Source organism: Leiobunum rupestre, chromosome 3 (genome assembly GCF_980474605.1).
Source record: "Leiobunum rupestre chromosome 3, qqLeiRupe1.1.hap1, whole genome shotgun sequence".
NCBI classification, from domain to species: Eukaryota; Metazoa; Arthropoda; class Arachnida; order Opiliones; family Sclerosomatidae; genus Leiobunum; species Leiobunum rupestre.
This window is the reverse complement of record NC_143386.1, coordinates 36411839-36434294: the sequence shown is the minus strand read 5'-3', so window position 1 is coordinate 36434294 and position 22456 is coordinate 36411839. Positions and strand designations below refer to the sequence as shown.

Sequence of the window (22456 nt, the reverse complement as noted above, 5' to 3'; positions counted from 1 at the left end):
ATTTATATTGAAAATGTACTTATTATATTAAATTTATTAATGAAGATAATATTTAGCAATAATGAACTTTATTTTTACTTTTGTTGTTTGAAAGGAGATATGGTACACGTTGTTTGAGAATCTTCCATTGGCAATGGAATTTCCTCCAATGTGCTGGTTCTTGAAGGCAATGTTTCATTACCATTCACAGATACCTTTTCAACATCTAGTTCCAATACTTCAGGAGCAGAAAAATTGTTTCCTATTCCATTTTTATCCGTGCCACTATTATCTTCATTATCGTGGAAACATTCTCGGCAATACAAATCATGCACTTGCAGAAGATGATTTGCAAAGTGGCTGTAAATTTTGTACTTTGGTAAGAGTATTTCAAAGTTTTTATTTTGGCATCTTTAGGAAACACCCAAACGAGTGATTTTCTGATATCCTGTCCTGAAATAGGTAAAGGCCTAGCAATAGTTACTTCTTTACATAAGAGCACCCTTTTCCAGTTTCCTTTTGGTTTTTCCCACTAATTATGAACCGTCAATAGACTTATTGATGTATTTAGCTTTTTTTCTTAGGCAGTTCCTTATTTTTAAGGATTTCCATACCGCTAAAATAACCAAATTAACAAAAATTTCCATAAAAATATCAACACGAGTTACACGACATGAGACAATGGGATTCGGAAAAACCCGTGGTTGGGCATAGCACAGAGCAAGGTGGCGCGTAGGAATACCGGCCCCCCAACCCCTCCAAAAATCGAGAATAGAAAATAAAAAAAATGACCATACATTTCTTTCCCTCCCTGGAGTTTTCACCCGCACTGTGCCACTGAAGTTTGGAGCCCTTTAATATACGTTAAATCTTTATTTTAAACCTTAGTTCGGAGCTCTTCTTAGGCTAAAATAAGGGTTTTTCAACTTGCAGATATTTTTATTAAAACTCATTTTATGCTTTAAATTTAAACCTTCTTAGAAATAAAAACGTTTTTAAGATTTTGACAAAACTTCTGTGATTTGTATATTTAGTATGCAAATGTCGTATATTTTATTTTTTTGAAAATATCTGTTTATTTCAGTCTTATCTAAGACTTGATCATTAATTAACCTAGTTCCAAAATTAAGAAACGTTTAAAAAGCGGGTAAGTTATGTTCAATTTCACCAGGGCCCCGAAAATTTGTTGGAACTCTTCAAAGTCCGTGGGGTCTTCCTCAAAATCTTACTTTTATAAACTTAAAATAAGTGTGCAAGATTTTATTAGTTTTCGCCGACCCATGGTTGCGTGACTACGTGAATCCATATGGAATAAGCCAAGTGCATTTCTTTTAAAGATATTGAACATTGCTAAATAATTAATGATATACCACAATTTTAGTTTTATTAACGGAACAAATACAAAGCCAAATGCAGATTAGCCTAATAATGCTCAATTCCCTGCTTTCCTTTTCAACAATTTTTTTATTATATATTATGTTTTCGTCTCATCAATTGAAAGTTAATATTGATTATGTAGTTGTATCTTCTTATTTTTTCCTTTGTTCTTAATGACCCCGAATATATTTGGTTATCGGCATTGGGAAGACGTTTTGAAAATTACTTTCGCTTATGTAAAGTGCATCGATTCCAAAGTATCTGAAAACAAAATGAAAAATAATTCGACGAGTAGATCTCAAATTAATTTTTAATCTGATTTGTCATATACAAACGCAAATGAAATTCAACGAAAGGTATTGTACCTCATTTCACTATGATTAATAGTGTATTTAAAAATTAAATCTTAATTTTTTGTTATAATTACCATTTTTAACCCTATTAGTGATTTAGTATCATAACCATTAACGAATGATATTTGCAATAAAATAGTTCCCCTTGGGTTGTGGTTTAAACTTTGATGCTATAAAATTCATTTTATTGATGATATGTCTTACCTCAGCAAGAGAAACCAAAGTCGAAACCGCCAGGCCAAAAGAGTGCAATTCAAAAGGAGCCAGTAAGTCGAATAGAGCCAGGCTTTTGACTGCGTCTATCGGTTTGCGCCAAGTAATGTAATCTAAGCCATAGCGAAAGTCGTTCTCCAGGTAATCAAATGGTTTGCTTTCGAAAATAGGGTACCAGCTAGAAAAATCAATATTTTAAAAAATTGATATAAATCGAACTCAACTATACGCTGTTCATTCTATAGTTAGATTCCTAAGCTGTCCGAGCCGTTCGGCTGCATTCATATACCGGAGCCAGACTTCGGAAAGTGTCAATTTGCAATCAGCTACGCAAACACGCAATTAGGGATATGAAATAATTGTTCCTACATACCCTAGAGCTTTAAATTCGTCGATAAAAGAGCTGCTGTGGGCGAATGTCCTATTTACTGGAAACATTAAGAAGTCCGTTTTGATACGATGCTTTCCAAAGTACAAGCCACCATGTTCTTGAAGCATTGTGTCCATAATGTCATTGTGTCCGGATAATACTTCTCCCAACAGCCATTTCAAAAACACATTACTTATTATCAACGATTTCCGACCTTCCAAAACATCTTTGTAGCCTTTTACTGAAAGAAGGTCCATCAGTGTACAGTAATTGTCTTCCTCCAGTGAATCTAACCACGTTACTATTTTCTTGTCCTGAAAGAAGGAAACTATTTAGTATATAAAATTGAAACGCATTTTAAAAAATGAAATAAATTGCTCTTACCATTTCTTTTAAATAGACATGAGCGAAGCTTCCTTTTATCATGAGAGGTTGAATTTTTCGGGTCATCAGGTCATCCAGAGTTTCAATGTAGTCGTAAGTTACAACGGAGTATTCGGATCTGAGGAAGCAGCCCAATACAGACAAGATGTACGTCACAGCTAGTAGCCACGTCCCAAAAACAAGTCGTGACGACAGGAATCGTGGAATATCGTGGAGGGCTTAAAAGAAAGCTAATTACTTTAAAGATTCAACGGTAAACTGCAATAGGTGATTATGAAAAATATCGGTGGTCACGTGATTTGGTTAAGTACTACCAAGTTGAAAGTATCAAAATTGGCCCTTTTTGTAAATTCGTCTGGCTAGTTGGGCAAGGGTTAACGAGATTTCTATAATTTCATTGTTCAATCGAAAGGATTTTTCGTTTTTCGTTTTGAGATAAGTTTGCAAAGTCGTCAAATTAAGGTAATTGATTTATTAAATGTAATATTTTTAAATTTTATCCACTACAACATTAGGTTAATATTTACTAGGGCTAAGCATCCTATAATACAAGATGTTCATAATTAGAAATAGAAATAATGCAAACATGTATGTAAATATAACCTTGTGTCTTCTATTAAAATTGGGCTTGTTTCTTTATCAATACTTGGTCTAGAACTATTAGAAATAAAAAAATATATAATAAATTTGTTAACTTTATGTATTTTTAATAATTTTAGAAAAATACTAACTTTTCAAACAATCAATCCATGGTTGGTGCTTTTTACTAAACGCGGACGACTGCGGACCTCGGTAGGTGCAGACGAATTTAAGCAGCCGACGCTTTGTCAAAAAATAACCAACTCCCGTGAGCCTCTGCGCGCAATTCTTTTTCATAATCACCTATTAATAAAGTTATTTGTTAAAGGGTCAAATAAATACATCTCATCGAAATTATTCAGAAAAAATATTTTGTGGTCCCCAAAATTTAAAAACATTTTTAGCCTCTGAATATCGTAGTCAGAATTCAGCGATAGATATAACTATTTAAGTTCTGTTATATGTGATTTCGATTTTAGGTTTTTAGTTTACGAGTAGTAAAAACTGTTGGGATTTTGTTTTTTTCTCCAAATTTATCGAAACTGATGCGATAAAAACGTACGGAACCAACTGCATTGATATTATTTTCCAAATATATTTAATAATGGACAGTATTTTATCGCAAAAATTTTAAATGTTCGTCGGAAATCACAAAGGCCATTTTGAGAACCTTTTAAATATGAGTGCTACGCAATTTTGGGATTAACCATGGCAGGAATGCGTATCTCTACTTGGAATGCTTATCCTGCCGTATCGCGTATGGTAAGATCAAAGGGGCCCGCCTACGAGATAAAAAATCCCCTCTGCGCATGCTCCCCTCCCACGTTGTTGTTTGTTAAGTTAACATAGTGACGTCAAACAAACCGTCAGCCACATCGAGACGAAAATCAACTGCGATACGTATTCCTGCCATGGTCCATTCGTAAAAACTGTCACTTATATATCTACGATTACCAGTTGAGAAGATATGGTTTTTAAACTATTATAGCTGAATTCACAAAACCCTAAATAGTACGGGTATAAGTCTCCCAAAACGGGCTCTCCATCGGCAAAATTCGTTCCAAAATGCAATGCGGCCTAAAAATTCTATTTTGGTGTCTACTTTGAAGATCCAATGAGTCCGCAGCGATGCGGGGTGGACAACACAGTTGGGGGGGGGGGGGGGTATGAGGAGGCAGTGCTTTTTTCTGTGCCGAATCGAATGAGACCAACCGCAATTCCGTAGAATTAATCGTTTCCGAGTTATAACGAAATATGTGCGAACCATAAATGGTGTTTTTTTCAAAAAGTTCTACTACTAACGTCGTAAGTGCTGAATAGAATGAGACCAACCGCAGCGCCGTTGAATAGATAACGAGTGATGACGGAATTTACATTAGATAATTGATATTTAATCCTCAAACAGGTTCTATAAATGTTTTTTCTTATTTTTTAATTTTTAATTTATTTTTTAACATCATTGTATTCGATTAATGTTTACTACCAAAAGCATGTGTGACGTTGTAGGACGTCATACTGATATTCTTTAGTCGCGCTATCTTCGTTGGAATGCTTATCCTGCCGTATCGCGTATGGTAAGATCAAAGGGGCCCGCCTACGAGATAAAAAATCCCCTCTGCGCATGCTCCCCTCCCACGTTGTTGTTTGTTAAGTTAACATAGTGACGTCAAACAAACCGTCAGCCACATCGAGACGAAAATCAACTGCGATACGTATTCCTGCCATGGTCCATTCGTAAAAACTGTCACTTATATATCTACGATTACCAGTTGAGAAGATATGGTTTTTAAACTATTATAGCTGAATTCACAAAACCCTAAATAGTACGGGTATAAGTCTCCCAAAACGTGCTCTCCATCGGCAAAATTCGTTCCAAAATGCAATGCGGCCTAAAAATTCTATTTTGGTGTCTACTTTGAAGATCCAATGAGTCCGCAGCGATGCGGGGTGGACAACACAGTTTGGGGGGGGGGGGGGTATGAGGAGGCAGTGCTTTTTTCTGTGCCGAATCGAATGAGACCAACCGCAATTCCGTAGAATTAATCGTTTCCGAGTTATAACGAAATATGTGCGAACCATAAATGGTGTTTTTTTCAAAAAGTTCTACTACTAACGTCGTAAGTGCTGAATAGAATGAGACCAACCGCAGCGCCGTTGAATAGATAACGAGTGATGACGGAATTTACATTAGATAATTGATATTTAATCCTCAAACAGGTTCTATAAATGTTTTTTCTTATTTTTTAATTTTTAATTTATTTTTTAACATCATTGTATTCGATTAATGTTTACTACCAAAAGCATGTGTGACGTTGTAGGACGTCATACTGATATTCTTTAGTCGCGCTATCTTCGTTGGAATGCTTATCCTGCCGTATCGCGTATGGTAAGATCAAAGGGGCCCGCCTACGAGATAAAAAATCCCCTCTGCGCATGCTCCCCTCCCACGTTGTTGTTTGTTAAGTTAACATAGTGACGTCAAACAAACCGTCAGCCACATCGAGACGAAAATCAACTGCGATACGTATTCCTGCCATGGTCCATTCGTAAAAACTGTCACTTATATATCTACGATTACCAGTTGAGAAGATATGGTTTTTAAACTATTATAGCTGAATTCACAAAACCCTAAATAGTACGGGTATAAGTCTCCCAAAACGGGCTCTCCATCGGCAAAATTCGTTCCAAAATGCAATGCGGCCTAAAAATTCTATTTTGGTGTCTACTTTGAAGATCCAATGAGTCCGCAGCGATGCGGGGTGGACAACACAGTTGGGGGGGGGGGGGGGGTATGAGGAGGCAGTGCTTTTTTCTGTGCCGAATCGAATGAGACCAACCGCAATACCGTAGAATTAATCGTTTCCGAGTTATAACGAAATATGTGCGAACCATAAATGGTGTTTTTTTCAAAAAGTTCTACTACTAACGTCGTAAGTGCTGAATAGAATGAGACCAACCGCAGCGCCGTTGAATAGATAACGAGTGATGACGGAATTTACATTAGATAATTGATATTTAATCCTCAAACAGGTTCTATAAATGTTTTTTCTTATTTTTTAATTTTTAATTTATTTTTTAACATCATTGTATTCGATTAATGTTTACTACCAAAAGCATGTGTGACGTTGTAGGACGTCATACTGATATTCTTTAGTCGCGCTATCTTCGTTGGAATGCTTATCCTGCCGTATCGCGTATGGTAAGATCAAAGGGGCCCGCCTACGAGATAAAAAATCCCCTCTGCGCATGCTCCCCTCCCACGTTGTTGTTTGTTAAGTTAACATAGTGACGTCAAACAAACCGTCAGCCACATCGAGACGAAAATCAACTGCGATACGTATTCCTGCCATGGTCCATTCGTAAAAACTGTCACTTATATATCTACGATTACCAGTTGAGAAGATATGGTTTTTAAACTATTATAGCTGAATTCACAAAACCCTAAATAGTACGGGTATAAGTCTCCCAAAACGGGCTCTCCATCGGCAAAATTCGTTCCAAAATGCAATGCGGCCTAAAAATTCTATTTTGGTGTCTACTTTGAAGATCCAATGAGTCCGCAGCGATGCGGGGTGGACAACACAGTTGGGGGGGGGGGGGGGGGTATGAGGAGGCAGTGCTTTTTTCTGTGCCGAATCGAATGAGACCAACCGCAATACCGTAGAATTAATCGTTTCCGAGTTATAACGAAATATGTGCGAACCATAAATGGTGTTTTTTTCAAAAAGTTCTACTACTAACGTCGTAAGTGCTGAATAGAATTAGACCAACCGCAGCGCCGTTGAATAGATAACGAGTGATGACGGAATTTACATTAGATAATTGATATTTAATCCTCAAACAGGTTCTATAAATGTTTTTTCTTATTTTTTAATTTTTAATCTATTTTTTAACATCATTGTATTCGATTAATGTTTACTACCAAAAGCATGTGTGACGTTGTAGGACGTCATACTGATATTCTTTAGTCGCGCTATCTTCGTTTTAAACGTTTCTACTTTAATTTTCTTCTCTTAGCCCCAAAAAACGCCATAGAAACACGTCTAGGCCTCAAATACAAAAATAACAACCTCCAACATCATAACAAATGACTGATTCAAAACTTTATCCCTATTTATATAAAGATAAATATTAAATTAAAAAATAAAGCATTTTCAGAACCTGTTTGCCCCTCGTGCCCCCCTTGCCGGCCCAAAAACGGTGTTGTCCACCCCGCATCGTTGCGGAGCCTCAAAGTAGACACCAAAATAGAATTTTTAGGCCACATTGCAAGTTGGAACGAATTTTGCCGGTGAGCTACCCTCTTTTACCCGTACTAAAAGTGCAAAATTAAACATCATTGCCATATTTAATATACTAAAGGCTGACGCTTTGCGGCAATGGTTTGGCAACATAAATAAAACAATGTGTTCTTTAATTTAAACCAAAGCGTCAAATAAGACGTGTTCGCTTCTAAATGCAACATCTGAGGCAATCGATCTACAGAATAGCCAGTAGGGTAAGCAAAAGGAACTGATGCAATTTTCTACTCTTGAAAGACCACTGGATCAGTTAAACCTTTTGTGCTGCTCTAAAACGCCAGACAACACGTTTTTTCAGAATATTATCATGTAGATTGACGAACCATCTGGCTAAATACCTTTTACATTCTAATAAAAATGACTTAAACGTTTTAAAGAGTCTGATTCTACGACGTTCTTTAATACAATTTGGAGTCGCTTCTCGAACTGCACAGGTTCGCTAATATTTTTCCCTTAATAAAAAATGAGTACAATCTTAACTACAGTATTTAAAACTATTTATAGTAATACTGTCCTGGTATACGATATAAAAGTAAATAGTTGTCGAAAGATCATCTAAAAGGGCCGTTCAGGTATTTGTATACCGATCAGATAAATAAGTGCCTTTCAATTTCCAGTTGCTGATATCCTCAATTCTTTTAGTATTATCAAAAGTAGCATAAGACCCAAAAGTGTGTCAGCTGTACCTTCGCGCCTATTAAAATTTCTAGTAAGACCTAGTCACACTATAGACTACATAACCTACTAGTTGGAATAGTACTAGCAATATTTTATTTAGTCTTTAGTCTGACGTGATTATCTCTCTTCGATTTACTCATCCGTAGACATACGTTCTAAAACGCCTCACTCGGCGGCGCTGGAGTACCTCGATTTTGATGACGCATTTTCCGACCCCAGTTCGTTTCCCTTTCTTACTTTGCGACAAACTCTCATTAACTACTATACCGTTCTGACACACTTTTGGGTCTTATCTATGCATCTGGTATCTCTTATCTAGTAACTAGATATCCAATAGCTGAACGCTGATCATGGTGCAGTGAAAACTCACCTTTTTTATAAAAATACATGTGACTTACGTTCGGAACAAAGTATTGACGTAGCATCCCAGATAGTATCAAACTGATTTTGTAAAAATATATGTGACTTACGTTCGGAACATAGTATTGACGTAGCATCCCAGATAGTACCAAACTGATTTTGTAAAAATATATGTGACTTACATTCGGAACATAGTATTGACGTAGCATCCCAGATAGTACCAAACTGATTTTGTAAAAATATATGTGACTTACGTTCGGAACATAGTATTGACGTAGCATCCCAGATAGTACCAAACTGATTTTGTAAAAATATATGTGACTTACATTCGGAACATAGTATTGACGTAGCATCCCAGATAGTACCAAACTGATTTTGTAAAAAATCTGTGAAAGCGTTACTTTTTTGTCTCTCCAATAAATATACACTCAATGACATAATTATTGCTATCGTTATGATAAACAGTGCAATAATAACCATAACCTGTGAAAAAAAAATATTAAGAGACCAGTGTTAAGTCTTTGGCAACCGTGTTACCTCCTTGTCCACCGCCAAAAAATATAAAGAACTGGATACAATCCTCTCAGGGCTCGAGGAAACAATGATAGTGTCCGTCGAATCGAATACCGAAGAAGTTACGTATGTTGGAAGGAAACTAAAGGATGACAGTTTTATTGGCATCAAGATAAAATGTTTATCCTGAAAAGAATAAATAATGCTATATAATAAATGAAATCGAGCTAAATGCAGTTAACTTATATCATAAGTAACATAATAAAATAAGTATGACACTTCCTATTGCTTTAATGCTAATTTTCTAACCGAACCTTTTTTCGGCACTGATACACTCTTCAAGCTGTGACTTGGACTTGTGACTTACCGTTTTGGATGACTACTTTTTGATAAAATTTAAGCCTAATATCGGAAAACACGTTCTGGAGTCGCGAGGGGCTTTGGCTTGGGTGTGAAGCCCGCGTGCGAATCACGCGTTATAAAAAAAAAACATAAGCTCGTGGCGCCGTGAAAAACATTTTTAATTTTTATCATTTTGGCCTAAAATTCCGCCTACTATCTATCGGAAACCAGATATTTCGGCTTAGCGGAAGACTCGCATATTTTAAACACTATAGGGCTCTGTGCTGAGAAAACATCTTGATTACGCAATAACTATGAAAATCAGCTTGGTTGTAAATCTCGTTAATTGTCATACTTATAGTTATTATTTTACTTATGCTTGTATTTTAGAATACTCTATGTAAAATCCTTTTGATCTGACTGCCAAATCATCTTACCGTCCCTGAGGACAACTGTACTATACAAACAATATATGATTTATCATTCTATAAAAAAGCGCCAGTACAATTCTGGGCAGCATTAATAAAAGCCAATTTTTTTCAATATAGCAAAGAAAGTGAGAAAATCATTTCACCTCTGGCAGTAATCGAAATTGCCACTTTGGGTCCCAACGCCACTACCATTGGACTACAGAGGCCACGAACGAAAGGACATACAATTTTTGTATTGACCCAGAGGATATTCGGTATGTATATAAAAAAAACCGGAACGAATGAGAGTAATGAGAGGTAGAAACTAAACCACATTAATTAAAAAAATAGTTAGATTACAAAGTAATTTATGTTAAATTAGGAAAAGTAAAGGATTGCTTTAGACCCGCTACAATCCAGAACCAAGTTATTTGTATAGAAATTATCGGTCTGACCTTAAATACAAATTGTTTAGAATATACTTACGTTAAATATTTCGGGATTATCTCTTAATTTCACAAAATCTTTATAATCAATCATGTGATCTTCCAGATTTACTCTAAAAAATAATTTCAAATTAAATATTATATTTAATAAAAAAAAACAGTTTTGCCGTTTCCGTTTGAAACTACATGGGTCACTTAATCAATTTTATTCATAGTTGTTTTCGGTTCGATAGAATCCAAAATTTCAAATTGGCAGTAATTTAATTTACTAATTTTTTTTCCCGAAATAAGAATATTGGTTATACATACTTAAAGTTTGCAGATCTTTCTACGAAATCAGTTATCAATTCGTATTTTTGGGCTTGTTTTCCCATGATCCATGTTTCCTGAAACGTTAAATTTTTGTGTTTAGATTCTCCAATTTCGAATTAGTTATCCCAATCGAATGGTTCCCTCCTAAAATTCTGGGATTCACAAAGTTGGCTTGTAGTTAACACCCTGGTTTCACTGCAATGGAAAACCGCTTTGTGGCACCGCGCTGATGTTCGTTACTGTAGTTGGTTAAAACTACTTTATGCCTGCGAAAATAGGCGTTATAAAATGCTAAAAATTTAACGATAAACAATATAAATCTAGAAAAAGTAACGAGTTATAAATACTACACTTTCATGATCAATTAAATTGGAATAAGCATGTTTCTAAATTAGCTAATGAAATTTCCTAAAGTATATATACGATTACTAAAAATAGGACTATCTTAACAGATAACATTTGAAAACAACTATATTAAGCTCTTATATATACACGCATTGCTTCCTGTATCACTATATGGGATAAAACAACTAAAACTAATTTAAAACGATTTTTTCTATTACAAAAAAGAATTGTAAGCTCAATATCTCGTACAAATTACGTAGCGCCATCTAAACCTTTATTAATTTGAAACTCCTAAATGTCTACAAAGTCTATGACTATTGTTGTTTGATACATATTTTTAAGTCCATAACAATATCTATGTGCCACAATTTCCCTTTAAATAATATTAATAAAACTTATGTTAGACGTAAAAATGAACTAACAATACCAAAAGTAAAAACTTCTAAAAAACTAAATACATTTTTAATAAAGGAGTAAAACTATTTAATGAGTGTATAACTATGAGTACAAAACATTAACTCAATTTAAACAAGTTGTGATGATATTTTATGTAATATCAAAATGGTGTTAACGGGGGTACCAATAATACTAGTGGGGGAAATAATAGCGTTAATCAGACTAACGGTAGCGTAAGTGGGGGTCTTCCCGCCGATAGGGCAAATATCACCAACGCCGATTTGGCGAATTTGATGCAGCAGCTTACCCTTTTACAAACCCAGGTGCAAACTCTCCAGGCGCAGCAACCTCCTCCCGCCGCGCCCCCCGCTGGTTCTCTGCCTAATGGCCCCGTAGCCCAGTTGCCTCCCCCGCCACCGCTGCCAGCCCAACCCGTTGTGCCCGTCGCCTCGAACGCTATGCACCCGGGGTGGATTCCGCGAGTTACTTTACCTTCTTATTCGGGTAAATATTCCGAGGGTTCCCCCAAAGATTTCTTATTAAAAGCCAAACAAATCCTTTTGAGTAGGGGGATGCCCGAAGATACCTTTTTGAAATTATGGGTACCCGCTATGTTAGTTGGCCCCGCTTTAGAGTGGTGGCTCACCCAAACTTGTATCAAAACGTGGACCCAATTCGAATATTTTTTGACCGAGGAGTTTTCTCTTCATGATAACGATAATGCCGCTATGGTCACGATTATGAATAGGCGTCAAAAGAACAATGAGTCCGCTAGCGAGTTTATCGAAGATCTGCAAACAATGTTCGCGGCTTTAGCTAGGCCCCTAGAAACTCACACCCAGATCAGCGTTGTTTATAACAACCTTAAGCCGTCTCTAAAGGTTTATTTAGCGACTAAGACGTTTACTTCCCTTCGTGAGCTTCTGTCCGCGGCTACTCGTACCGAACTCGCGCTGCCCCAGAGTAATCAAAGTACGTTTTATTCGTCAGGGGCTTCGTATCGGAATTCCTCGTCGAATTCAGTAAGAGGTCCTAATAGAGGGGATGCGCTTACGTTAGAATGTCACCATTGTGGCAAGAAAGGCCATAAACGCCCCGAGTGCCCTCAATTAGAATGTTTTAATTGCAAAAAAAAGGGTCATTTTTCGCGAGATTGCCCTGATCTTAAGAACCATAAGGGGTCGGGAAACGACGCGCGGGCGGTCCAGCGAAAGGGGACGGGCGCTCCCGAACGACGCGCTTAGATGTGTTTCCCCCAGTTGTTGCCGAATGTCAGGTGGTCGATGACTCCGTTAAAAATTTAAATATTAAAACTATCAAAATTTCGTTAGGTAACTTTGAATGTGTAGCCATGTTAGATCCTGGCTCTAGCTTCACTTTAATTAACTCAACTCTTAAAAATCAATTATTAAACGATGGTTTTCCAATTCTTAACAATAGTACAAATTTAAAACTAGCTGACGGAAGTCCTTTAAATAGTGAAGGTACGATAACTGTGCCATTTTCTTTTCCCGGAAAAACCATCGACCACTCGGCGCTCTTTGTTGAAAACCTAGCTTACCCGTGCATTTTGGGTGTAGACCTTATTTGTAAATATAATATGTGCGTTGACTTTGGTAGTAATTGTTGGTTTTGGGGCGCCGTTCCCACTATGCGATATTCTTTTGAAACAGGCCAACCTGGCGATAAACCAGTTTGTTTAGTTTACGGTATCGATAGAGAGGGCTTAGACACCGCACTCGCGAACGCTAAACTAGATAACGACGATATGCGAGGCAAACTCAAAAATTTGATAGATAAGTTTGAACACGTATTTTCCCTAGTACCGGGTCGCACAAACACGGCCACTCACTACCTAGATACCGGTGATCACAAACCTTTGGCTGCCGCCCCGTACCGCTACTCGCCGGCCAAAAGAGCCGCGATGGACGAAATAATTGACGAAATGCTCGAGTTAGGCTTAATTGAACCAAGCAATAGTCCTTGGAGTTCCCCCACTATCTTAGTTGGTAAAAAGGACGGTAGCCAAAGGGCTTGTATGGATTATCGGGGTTTAAATAGTGTCACCCGCAAAGATAGGTTTCCTTTAGTTCGAATTGATGACATTTTAGATGCCATGCATGAACCACGATATATAACTATTATGGACCTTCGTGCCGGATACTGGCAAGTTCCGTTAGACCCAGAATCAAGGGATAAGGCTGCCTTTATCACCCACCGTGGTCTCTTCCACTCCACCGTGTTAATGTTCGGTCTCTGCAACGGTCCTTCGACCTTCCAACGCATGATAAATACTTTGTTTGGTCATTTGAGGCTGGCCGGAGTTTTGGCATATTTAGATGACCTTATAATTATCTCCCACACTTTTGAAGAACATCTCGCGACTCTCGAGAAAGTCTTAGAAATTTTATCCGACGCCGGCTTAACCGTCAAGGCGAGCAAAACGCACTTTTGTCAGGACAAAGCTTTAATTTTGGGGCATATAGTTTCCCGCGAGGGTGTTTCGGTAGACCCCTCTAAAGTAGAGGCCGTTAGGCAATACCCCCCTCCCCGGACTGTCAAACAGCTCCGTCGTTTTCTTGGGATGGCGGGATTTTACCGTAGATTTGTGCCGTCTTTTTCTGACATAGCGGCTCCCCTCCACCAATTACTGCATAAAGATCGCAGGTTCAAATGGGGTTGCCCTCAACAAGAAGCATTCGATAAATTGAAATTCGCTCTGATATCAGCGCCCGTAATAGCTACTCCCAACTATAAATTGCCGTTTATAGTGCATTGCGATGCCTCCCAGCGTGGTTTAGGTTCAGTCTTAATGCAAAGAAGTAGTGAACACGACCCTAAATCCCCTTTGCGCGTCATTCAGTACGCCAGTCGCTCCTTGAACAGCGCCGAAATGAATTATTCCGCGACTGAGCGCGAATGCCTAGCTGTAGTATGGGGGCTCGAAAAGTTTAGGCCTTACATAGAGGGCGCCACTTATGACGTATGGACCGACCATAGCGCCTTGAAATGGTTGCTAACGACCAAAGATCCGACGGGCAAGTTAGTCAGTAGAGTCATTGAGGCAAATCACGATGTACCAACTAGTGGTCATCAAGGGTCTAACAAAACGCTACATCGAATTAGAAAATCATATATTTGGGATGGGATGACTAAGGATATTTTACGTTATGTTTCCTCCTGTGTCACTTGTCAAAAACACAAATATTCCCAAACCAAGCCCGTCGGTTTAATGAAGCCTAGTTCCCCCTCAAAACCATGGGAAGTCATAGGAGTTGACCTTAAGGGCCCCTATCCAAGGAGTAAGAAGGGTCACACTTACATATTAGTAGTTACTGATTATATGACAAAGTGGGTAGAGGTTTTCCCCCTACGCAAGCCCACATCCCAGGCTATTATTGCTAAATTAGTAGAAGACGTTTTTACGCGATTTGGATTACCCTTGGGAGTAGTCTCCGATAATGGGGCAAATTTTGTTTCGAAAACCATGAAAGGCGTTTACGCCGCGTTAGGAGTAAAACAAAGGCTCACTTCCGTTTATAATCCCCAATCAAATCAAACCGAGAGAGTCAATAGGAACTTCTCCGTTATGATCTCCTCGTATGTGTCAGACTTCCACGATCAGTGGGACATTTACTTACCACAATACGCTATGGCTTTACGCAGTGGAATTCATGATTCTACGGGTTACTCCCCCGCGTTCCTCAATTTTGGTAGAGAGCTACGAGAGCCAGCTGACCCAATCCCAAGCAGTGACGTTAAAATAGATTTTGAAAGCGTAATAAGCAAGGCCGAAGCTTTAACTTTTTCTAAAAGGGTGAGCGAAAAAACACCATCCAAACCCAACCGCAAATGCATCCGTTAACGCTCACCGTCACACGGTGGTTTTGCCAACCCTTTGAGAAACTGCGTACGCAGTGATTACACTTTGCACCGAAAATGCGAACGCGTTCGCAGTCCTGACAGACAGACACACCCACATACCCACCCACAGACAGACACGGTCGTTGTATAACCCCTCCTAGGGGACTTTGTCCCCTCGGAGAGGTAAAAACTAACGGGTTCTACCCTTTGTCTTATCTGCTGACTGCGCTAAAACAAGATTTGACCATTAAATTTTTTGAAAATGCGACGTATACACTTTGAAGGTTCCGTCAAAAATTATCCTTTCCCAAACGTAAAGGTTCTCAAAACATTAATACACAAAAAATAAGTAAAAAGGTTCCTCCAAAAAATGAACCATTTTGCGGAAGAAGTAAATAATTTTAAAAGAATAAAAGATAAAACAAATATACAACCGCAAAAATAAAACGTCAAATAATAGAAGAAAAAAATCTTTAACTCAATTCATAAAAAAACACTAAACAAAAGTACCAAATTGAAATAAAGCAACTTATTATATTAAACAAGATTAAGTCTTTATAATTTTTTCGTAAAAAAACCACATTAGGCCTTCACAATTTCATTCGTAAAAAAATTCAAGACTTTGTTAACTATTATGCTTACAATGAGTGTCTTATTTGCAGTATAGCTTGAAGTTATCGTTGGTTCTGTGGTAGAGCGCTCGACTGCCTAACTGAACGGCCCGGGTTCGAACCCTGGGTGACGCATTTGTTTTTAATCAAATGAGAAATCGCTAAATTAGAATTTCTTCGATGCAATAATTTAAATCTTCCACGAAATCTTGCTCTATTTCAATTAAACCAAAATTTCGTACTCTATTAAATACGCTTTCGATAAAGCTGAAGGTCTAATTTTCAATGAAACGTAATAAGTGTCGGCGGTTCTGTGGTAGAACGTCCGCCTGTCCAATAGGCGGTCTCGGGTTCGAAACCCGCCCGATGCGATCGCAAATTGATACTAAGACGAACACCGTGAACAATTGGTGGAAACCCTGCCTTTGGATGTTGAGAGGTAGCATTACACTCAGCACTCGGTCCGTCCCAAAAGTCAATAAGAAAAAGTTGGAGAGATACCACCCGTACATACACACCACAAACTCAACACTCACAAACGTCATAACAATAACACAACATTACCACCCTACACATAAACATTACAATAGCGAAATATCCAAACCACTGAATTAAACCTGTCGTGACGGTGAGCGTTGACCAAAAAAAAACCACCAAACCAACCCCGACTGCAAATTAATCCGTTAACGCTCACCGTCCCACGGTGGTTTTGCAAACATGGTTTTTCGACTTTGTTCCCTAATTACTAGCAACTGCGAACGCAGAGATCTCGAGAAACTGCGTACGCAGTGATTACACTTTGCACCGAAAATGCGAACGCGTTCGCAGGCCTGACGGAACCCACAGACCGACCCACAGACAGACACGGTCGTTGTATAACCCCTCCTAGGGGACTTTGTCCCCTCGGAGAGGTAAAAACTGGTGAAAGAACGTGTTAGCAGTCTAATATATGATGTTACATAACAAATATTGAATACCCTAAATATATATTGTTTATATTTAATTTATTTGTATAATTATCTATATATATAAGTCTTATATAAATATATATATACTTTTCTTTTATTTTATTGTGATACACCAAACACCCGTCTGTGTGTGGTAATGGCCTAAAAGTCATTTGTGACTTGGCCTTAGGTATTGTGTTTGTTATATACCTCATACGAAGAACGAAAAATAAATAAATTATTATTATAATTATTAAAATAGCTAATAACTCTTTTTGAAATAATTTTTCCACACCATGGCCAACCACTACTTCACTTTTCGGGGTTATACTAAAATAATTTAAAAATCGAAATTTAATCATTCTAATCAGGATTGATTTGAAAATCATGATTTAATTATTTTTAAATCAGGATTTAATTATTTTTAAATCAGGATTTAATTATTTTTAAATCAGAATTTAATTATTTTTAAATCAGAATTTAATTATTTTTAAATCAGGATTTAATCATTTTTAAATCAGGATTTAATCATTTTTAAATCAGGATTTAATCATTTTTAAATCAGGATTTAATCATTTTTAAATCAGGATTTAATAACTTTTACACCAGGATTTAATCATTTTTGAATCAGGATTTAATCATTTTTAAATCAGGATTTAATCATTTTTAAATCAGGATTTAAACATTTTTAAATCAGGATTTCTTAATTTTAAATCAGGATTTCATAATTTTAAATCAGGATTTCATAATTTTTAAAAAAGGATTTCATAATTTTTAAATTAATATTTAATTATTTTTAAATCAGGTTTGTATCATTCTTAAATCGGGATATAATCATTTTGAAATCAGGATTTAATCATTTTGAAATCAGGATTTAATCAGTTTGAAATCAGGATTTAATCATTTTGAAATCAGGATTTCATTATTTTAAATCAGGATTTAATAATTTTTAAATCAGGATTTAATAATTTTTAAATCAGGATTTAATTATTTTTAAATCAGGATTTAATCATTTTGAAATCAGGATTTAATCATTTTAAATCAGGATTTAATCATTTTTAAATCAGGATTTAATCTTTTTTAAATCAGGATTTAATCATTTTTAAATCATGATTTAATCATTTTTAAATCATGATTTAATCATTTTTAAATCAGGATTTAATAACTTTTACACCAGGATTTAATCATTTTTGAATCAGGATTTAATGATTTTTAAATCAGGATTTAATAACTTTTACACCAGGATTTAATCATTTTTGAATAAGGATTTAATCATTTTTAAATCAGGACTTAATAATTTTTAAATCAGGATTTAATAATTTTTAAATCAGGATTTAATCATTTTTAAATTAGGATTTAATAACTTTTACACCAGGATTTAATCATTTTTGAATCAGGATTTAATCATTTCTAAATCAGGATTTAATAACTTTTACACCAGGATTTAATCATTTTTGAATAAGGATTTAATCATTTTTAATTCAGGATTTAATCATTTTCAAATCAGGACTTAATCATTTTTAAATCAGGATTTAATAACTTTTACACTAGGATTTAATCATTTTTGAATCAGGATTTAATCATTTTTAAATCAGGATTTAATCATTTTCAAATCAGGACTTAATCATTTTTAAATCAGGACTTAATCATTTTTAAATCAGGATTTAATAACTTTACACCAGGATTTAATCATTTTTGAATCAGGATTTAATCATTATTAAATCAGGATTATTTAATCATTTTTGAATCAGGATTATTTAATCATTTTTAAATCAGGATTTAATCATTTTAGTCATAATTTTAATTACTTAAGAAAACAATAAATCATGATTTATTTTTTCAATCTTTTGAGGGTTTTCCAGTTATCATGATACTTTAGTGTTAACCAATCCACATTGCAATATTGTTTTCGACTCAGGTCATGATTAGTTTATGAACATTAAATATTTATTAAAGCTTTTGTCAAAATATTATGAATTTAATCACGATAATCTTTTAATCAGGATAGAAACTTTTAATCACGATATAAACTTTTAATCACAATCTAATACTTTAACTACTACATAATCTTTTAATAACATTACAATCTTCCAATTCCGATATAATCTCTAAGTCACTATTTAATACATTTTAACACTATTTATTTATTTATTTACGATATAATCTTTTAATCACAATATAATCTTTCAATTCATGATATAATATTTTAGTCACTATTTAATCCATTTAATCACTATTCAATCCATTTAATAACTATTCAATCCATTTAATAACTTTTCAATCCATTTAATCATTATTCAATCCATTTAATCACTATTCAATTACGAATTAGTAATTTTTAATCTTTTGAGGATTTTCCATTAACCATAATGATCGTTTGCTTATTAGCATTATTAGGAGTTACGCCTAGCGTCTGAAGGATAGTTTGGTTATTAATATAAAATAGATTTACCGATATTGTCCCAAAATTAATTGCCAGGGGACTTGTATATCTATAAAAAAGAGAAAAATTCAGAAAAATAATTTGAGATCACAAATACTTCTTATTTTAATCTACAAAATAGAATTAAGTTTTCAAGAAATGATATATTGTTATAAGCCTTGAACTTCGGTTTTTGTTCTAAACTTGTAGTAAAAATAATGTACTTCTAATTGGGTCAAATCTATCAGTTTGACCAATTATATACAATACATGAGTTTAAAATTCTAGTGTAAAAATTAACACAATGCAGTTTATTTTAGATGTAAAAGGTTTTGTCAATTATCACTATAAATCTCAAAAGTTTGTTTTTCCACATTACCTATATTTGAAGTATTTTTCCTTTCCCAAAAATGTTATCTCAGGATTTTGATTCATGATTCCAGGGTTAATATTAATAATTTTATAGACTTCTGTAGCGAGTTAAAACCTTATAAAAACAACTATTACTATTGCATATTACTATTTTCTTATTCTAGTTACCACGGAATATATATTTTAGGTGAAGCTTTACCAATAGTTTTATGGAGTTCCTCTAAGTCATGATCTGTACGTATCCCCAAAGACTACTTTGTGTTAAAGTAACCTTAACAATCTATTCAAGGCCTAGTACCCGCAATACAACTTTAAGGCTTTAGCACGCCATGGTCTTTCTTTTTCATCTCATATAACTTAAGAGTTTTCGATTGTATTAAAACTGATGATTAGAGGTGTTGTTCTATAATTAGTACCCTAAATTTAGTGCTTAAGTTCTCTTTAAATCAGTAACTAAGCGTATTTAAATTTTAACTTTTAATTACGATTAAGTTTAGTGGCGGAGCCAACTTTTTATTTAACTAGAGAGCCTAGTAATAAAAATTGTTTAAGGGGCCTGAAATAAGGGACAATATTTTGAACTGGAATAAAGTGCGTGAACCAAATGATGGAGACTTTTGATATTTTTAAGGCAAAATAAATATACTTGCATAAATGAAGCCCAGCTGCAGTTTCCCCGTCGTTTGGGGCAAAGTTTGAACTTACGTAAGGGGATAAATATTCAATCAAATTGACCGATCTCGTGTAGCTGAATTTTTCTTCCTTTTAGGAATGCATTTCAGACCTCCCCTAGTCCCCAAATTGATTTAAGCCTCACCAAACATTCATCTGGTGAGATAGCGTGTTAAATCTTTTCGCCGTACCAAAATTGTCTGAAACATAATTTCGTAAATATTTTGATCGCTATAAACAGAAAAACGTAATTTCTAAATGAGGAAATAAATAATTCATATTATTATTATTATTCGAGAAAGTCAGCCCTTTCATTCCATGTGACTTTATCCAAGTAAACGTGACCTGCTTCACCATCCGTTTCAACTCCTTGCGGATTTTATGGCATAAGCGATGATTGTTATTATGGTTGCTTATTGCGTTAATAGTCAAAATACAATCAGTAAAAACAGTTGCACCATCTCCCTGCGTCCATAACCAGCAAATACTCTCATGTATTGCTAAGAGCTTTAGAGAAAACGCATCCAACCAGTGGCGCCGCCAGGATTTTTTTCCACGTAGGCACTACAATTTGGGGCCCCCTTTGCCCACCAATTTTTAATATATTTACTTTAACCATAAGTAACATAATAAACATAAGTATGACACTACCTATTTACCTAATGCATTTTTTTAATAATGGTCTGTTTCGCCATTGTAAATTATTATGTGACTAAAGACTAATAACTCATTGCGAATTCCTATTAGTCTTTGGAAATCGCCCACTAATACAGCCAAGACCCATTAAAAATTGAAATGCTTTCAAAAATGTAAATAACGCTTATTTTGTGTGAAAATATTTATGCATTATTATATAAGGAGATAAAAATAACTATTATAAACATTAGCTAGTTATTTTCGAATTTAAAACTTGTGTTGTCGCTGGTATGAATAACATCTGAAACTATACTATTACTATAACGAACAAAGTTTCTTTGTCAACTTATATACAGGGTGATTCAATAGTCAGTACTTAAATTTCTGGTGGTTGTAGGGGATGAGCTGAGAAGTATGCAGGTTTTTGTCGCGTTTCTCTGCGACGAGATTAAAGAGCGCTAGAGGGCTTAAAGTTTGACCTACTACCCCCTGGAAGTAGGCTGCTGTAAGCATGCACCCACGAAGCAGGAAAATAACTATTTCAGGGCTTATTACCTACCCATTCGAAAATATCAAGACATTGAACGGAATCACTAGTCATTATAGTGGACTCAAAATATCGTTTAATAGATCCAGATTGGCTCTTAATTAGAGTCTCTTCCATTTTGCGCGTTCTCCGCTTTTGGAAACCAGACGGGGTTTTTCTCAAACTCACATTAAACTAGGTTGTCTCAAAATTAATTTAATCCTACACTATTTTACAATATTTATATATATAATTCAACTTTGATCGTGCACTGAGTTCTAAATTGCCGCTTTATCGTACGAAAACAGACTGGAAAATGAAGATATATGAAAATGGTAAGGGATTTTGGAAATAGGCTCTACAAACCTAAAAACAGACTGTTAACAAAAAAGAGAAAGTGAGTCACCCTTTTTTTCTTTGATATAATACACTACATGTCTACATCTCTGCCACTGACGGTCATTTCATAATAATCGTCAAAATATAGCGAAGAGAACTATATACAAGCCTTAAATCTAGTCACAAGATAGCTTGTTTGTTTATTTTCTTTGTCACACCTGCGCGATTTCGTGTTTCGTCTAGACACGCGCGTAACTCCCCCTCAGCGGGAGGAGAAGTGACGGCCGCGTAAGGCACCCGTTGCGTTTTTGCTTACGCCCTTATGCCCTGGTATTATACAATGTGTATTATCCTTTTTAAATGGAGTAAATATAAACCCATAAAATATGTGCATTAGTTGATAGTCACAAGTTTGAAATTTTTCAGTAATTTCTCTATTAATTCGGCTACGGAAAATTTACCAATATGAAAAAATATGGCCCCCTTTTTTAATAAATTTGGGGCCCCTTCTAGTTTTCCACGTAGGCACGTGCCTACTCGTGCCTATTGCTGGCGGCGCCACTGCATCCACCTTTTCATTAATGCAGCCATTGTAGATAGTCTTTAACGCTTTATGGTCTAGGCCCCACTCAACCTTTGCAAAACAAGCAATATTCTCTAATTTACGTATTAATATTTAAAATCTGAAAACGTTAGCAACCACTCTTAC

The 22456-nt window shown here is 35.6% G+C and overlaps 1 protein-coding gene across 1 annotated transcript; it reads right to left on the bottom strand.

Annotated features, from left to right (window-relative positions):
• Positions 1-1499: 1499 nt before the first annotated feature.
• Positions 1500-10679, bottom strand: LOC149951614 (uncharacterized). Its single transcript, XM_090169621.1, has 9 exons — positions 10615-10679; positions 10346-10418; positions 9132-9293; positions 9021-9077; positions 8705-8819; positions 2677-2894; positions 2296-2606; positions 1914-2100; positions 1500-1617 (listed from the first exon to the last, which is right to left on the bottom strand). The coding sequence occupies exons 1-9, from the start codon at positions 10677-10679 to the stop codon at positions 1579-1581; spliced, it is 1227 nt and encodes a 408-aa protein (XP_090025747.1). The 3' UTR covers positions 1500-1578.
• Positions 10680-22456: the final 11777 nt, after the last annotated feature.

Bases quoted from the DNA above. Each gene is read 5' to 3' on its own strand.
- LOC149951614 (XM_090169621.1), bottom strand. From the start codon at position 10,679: ATGGGAAAACAAGCCCAAAAATACGAATTGATAACTGATTTCGTAGAA. The intron at 2,607-2,676 runs GTAAGAGCAATT...TCCTTCTTTCAG, and splicing joins ATGTCTATTTAAAAGAAATG to GACAAGAAAATAGTAACGTG. The intron at 2,101-2,295 runs GTATGTAGGAAC...TGATTTTTCTAG, and splicing joins GACGAATTTAAAGCTCTAGG to CTGGTACCCTATTTTCGAAA.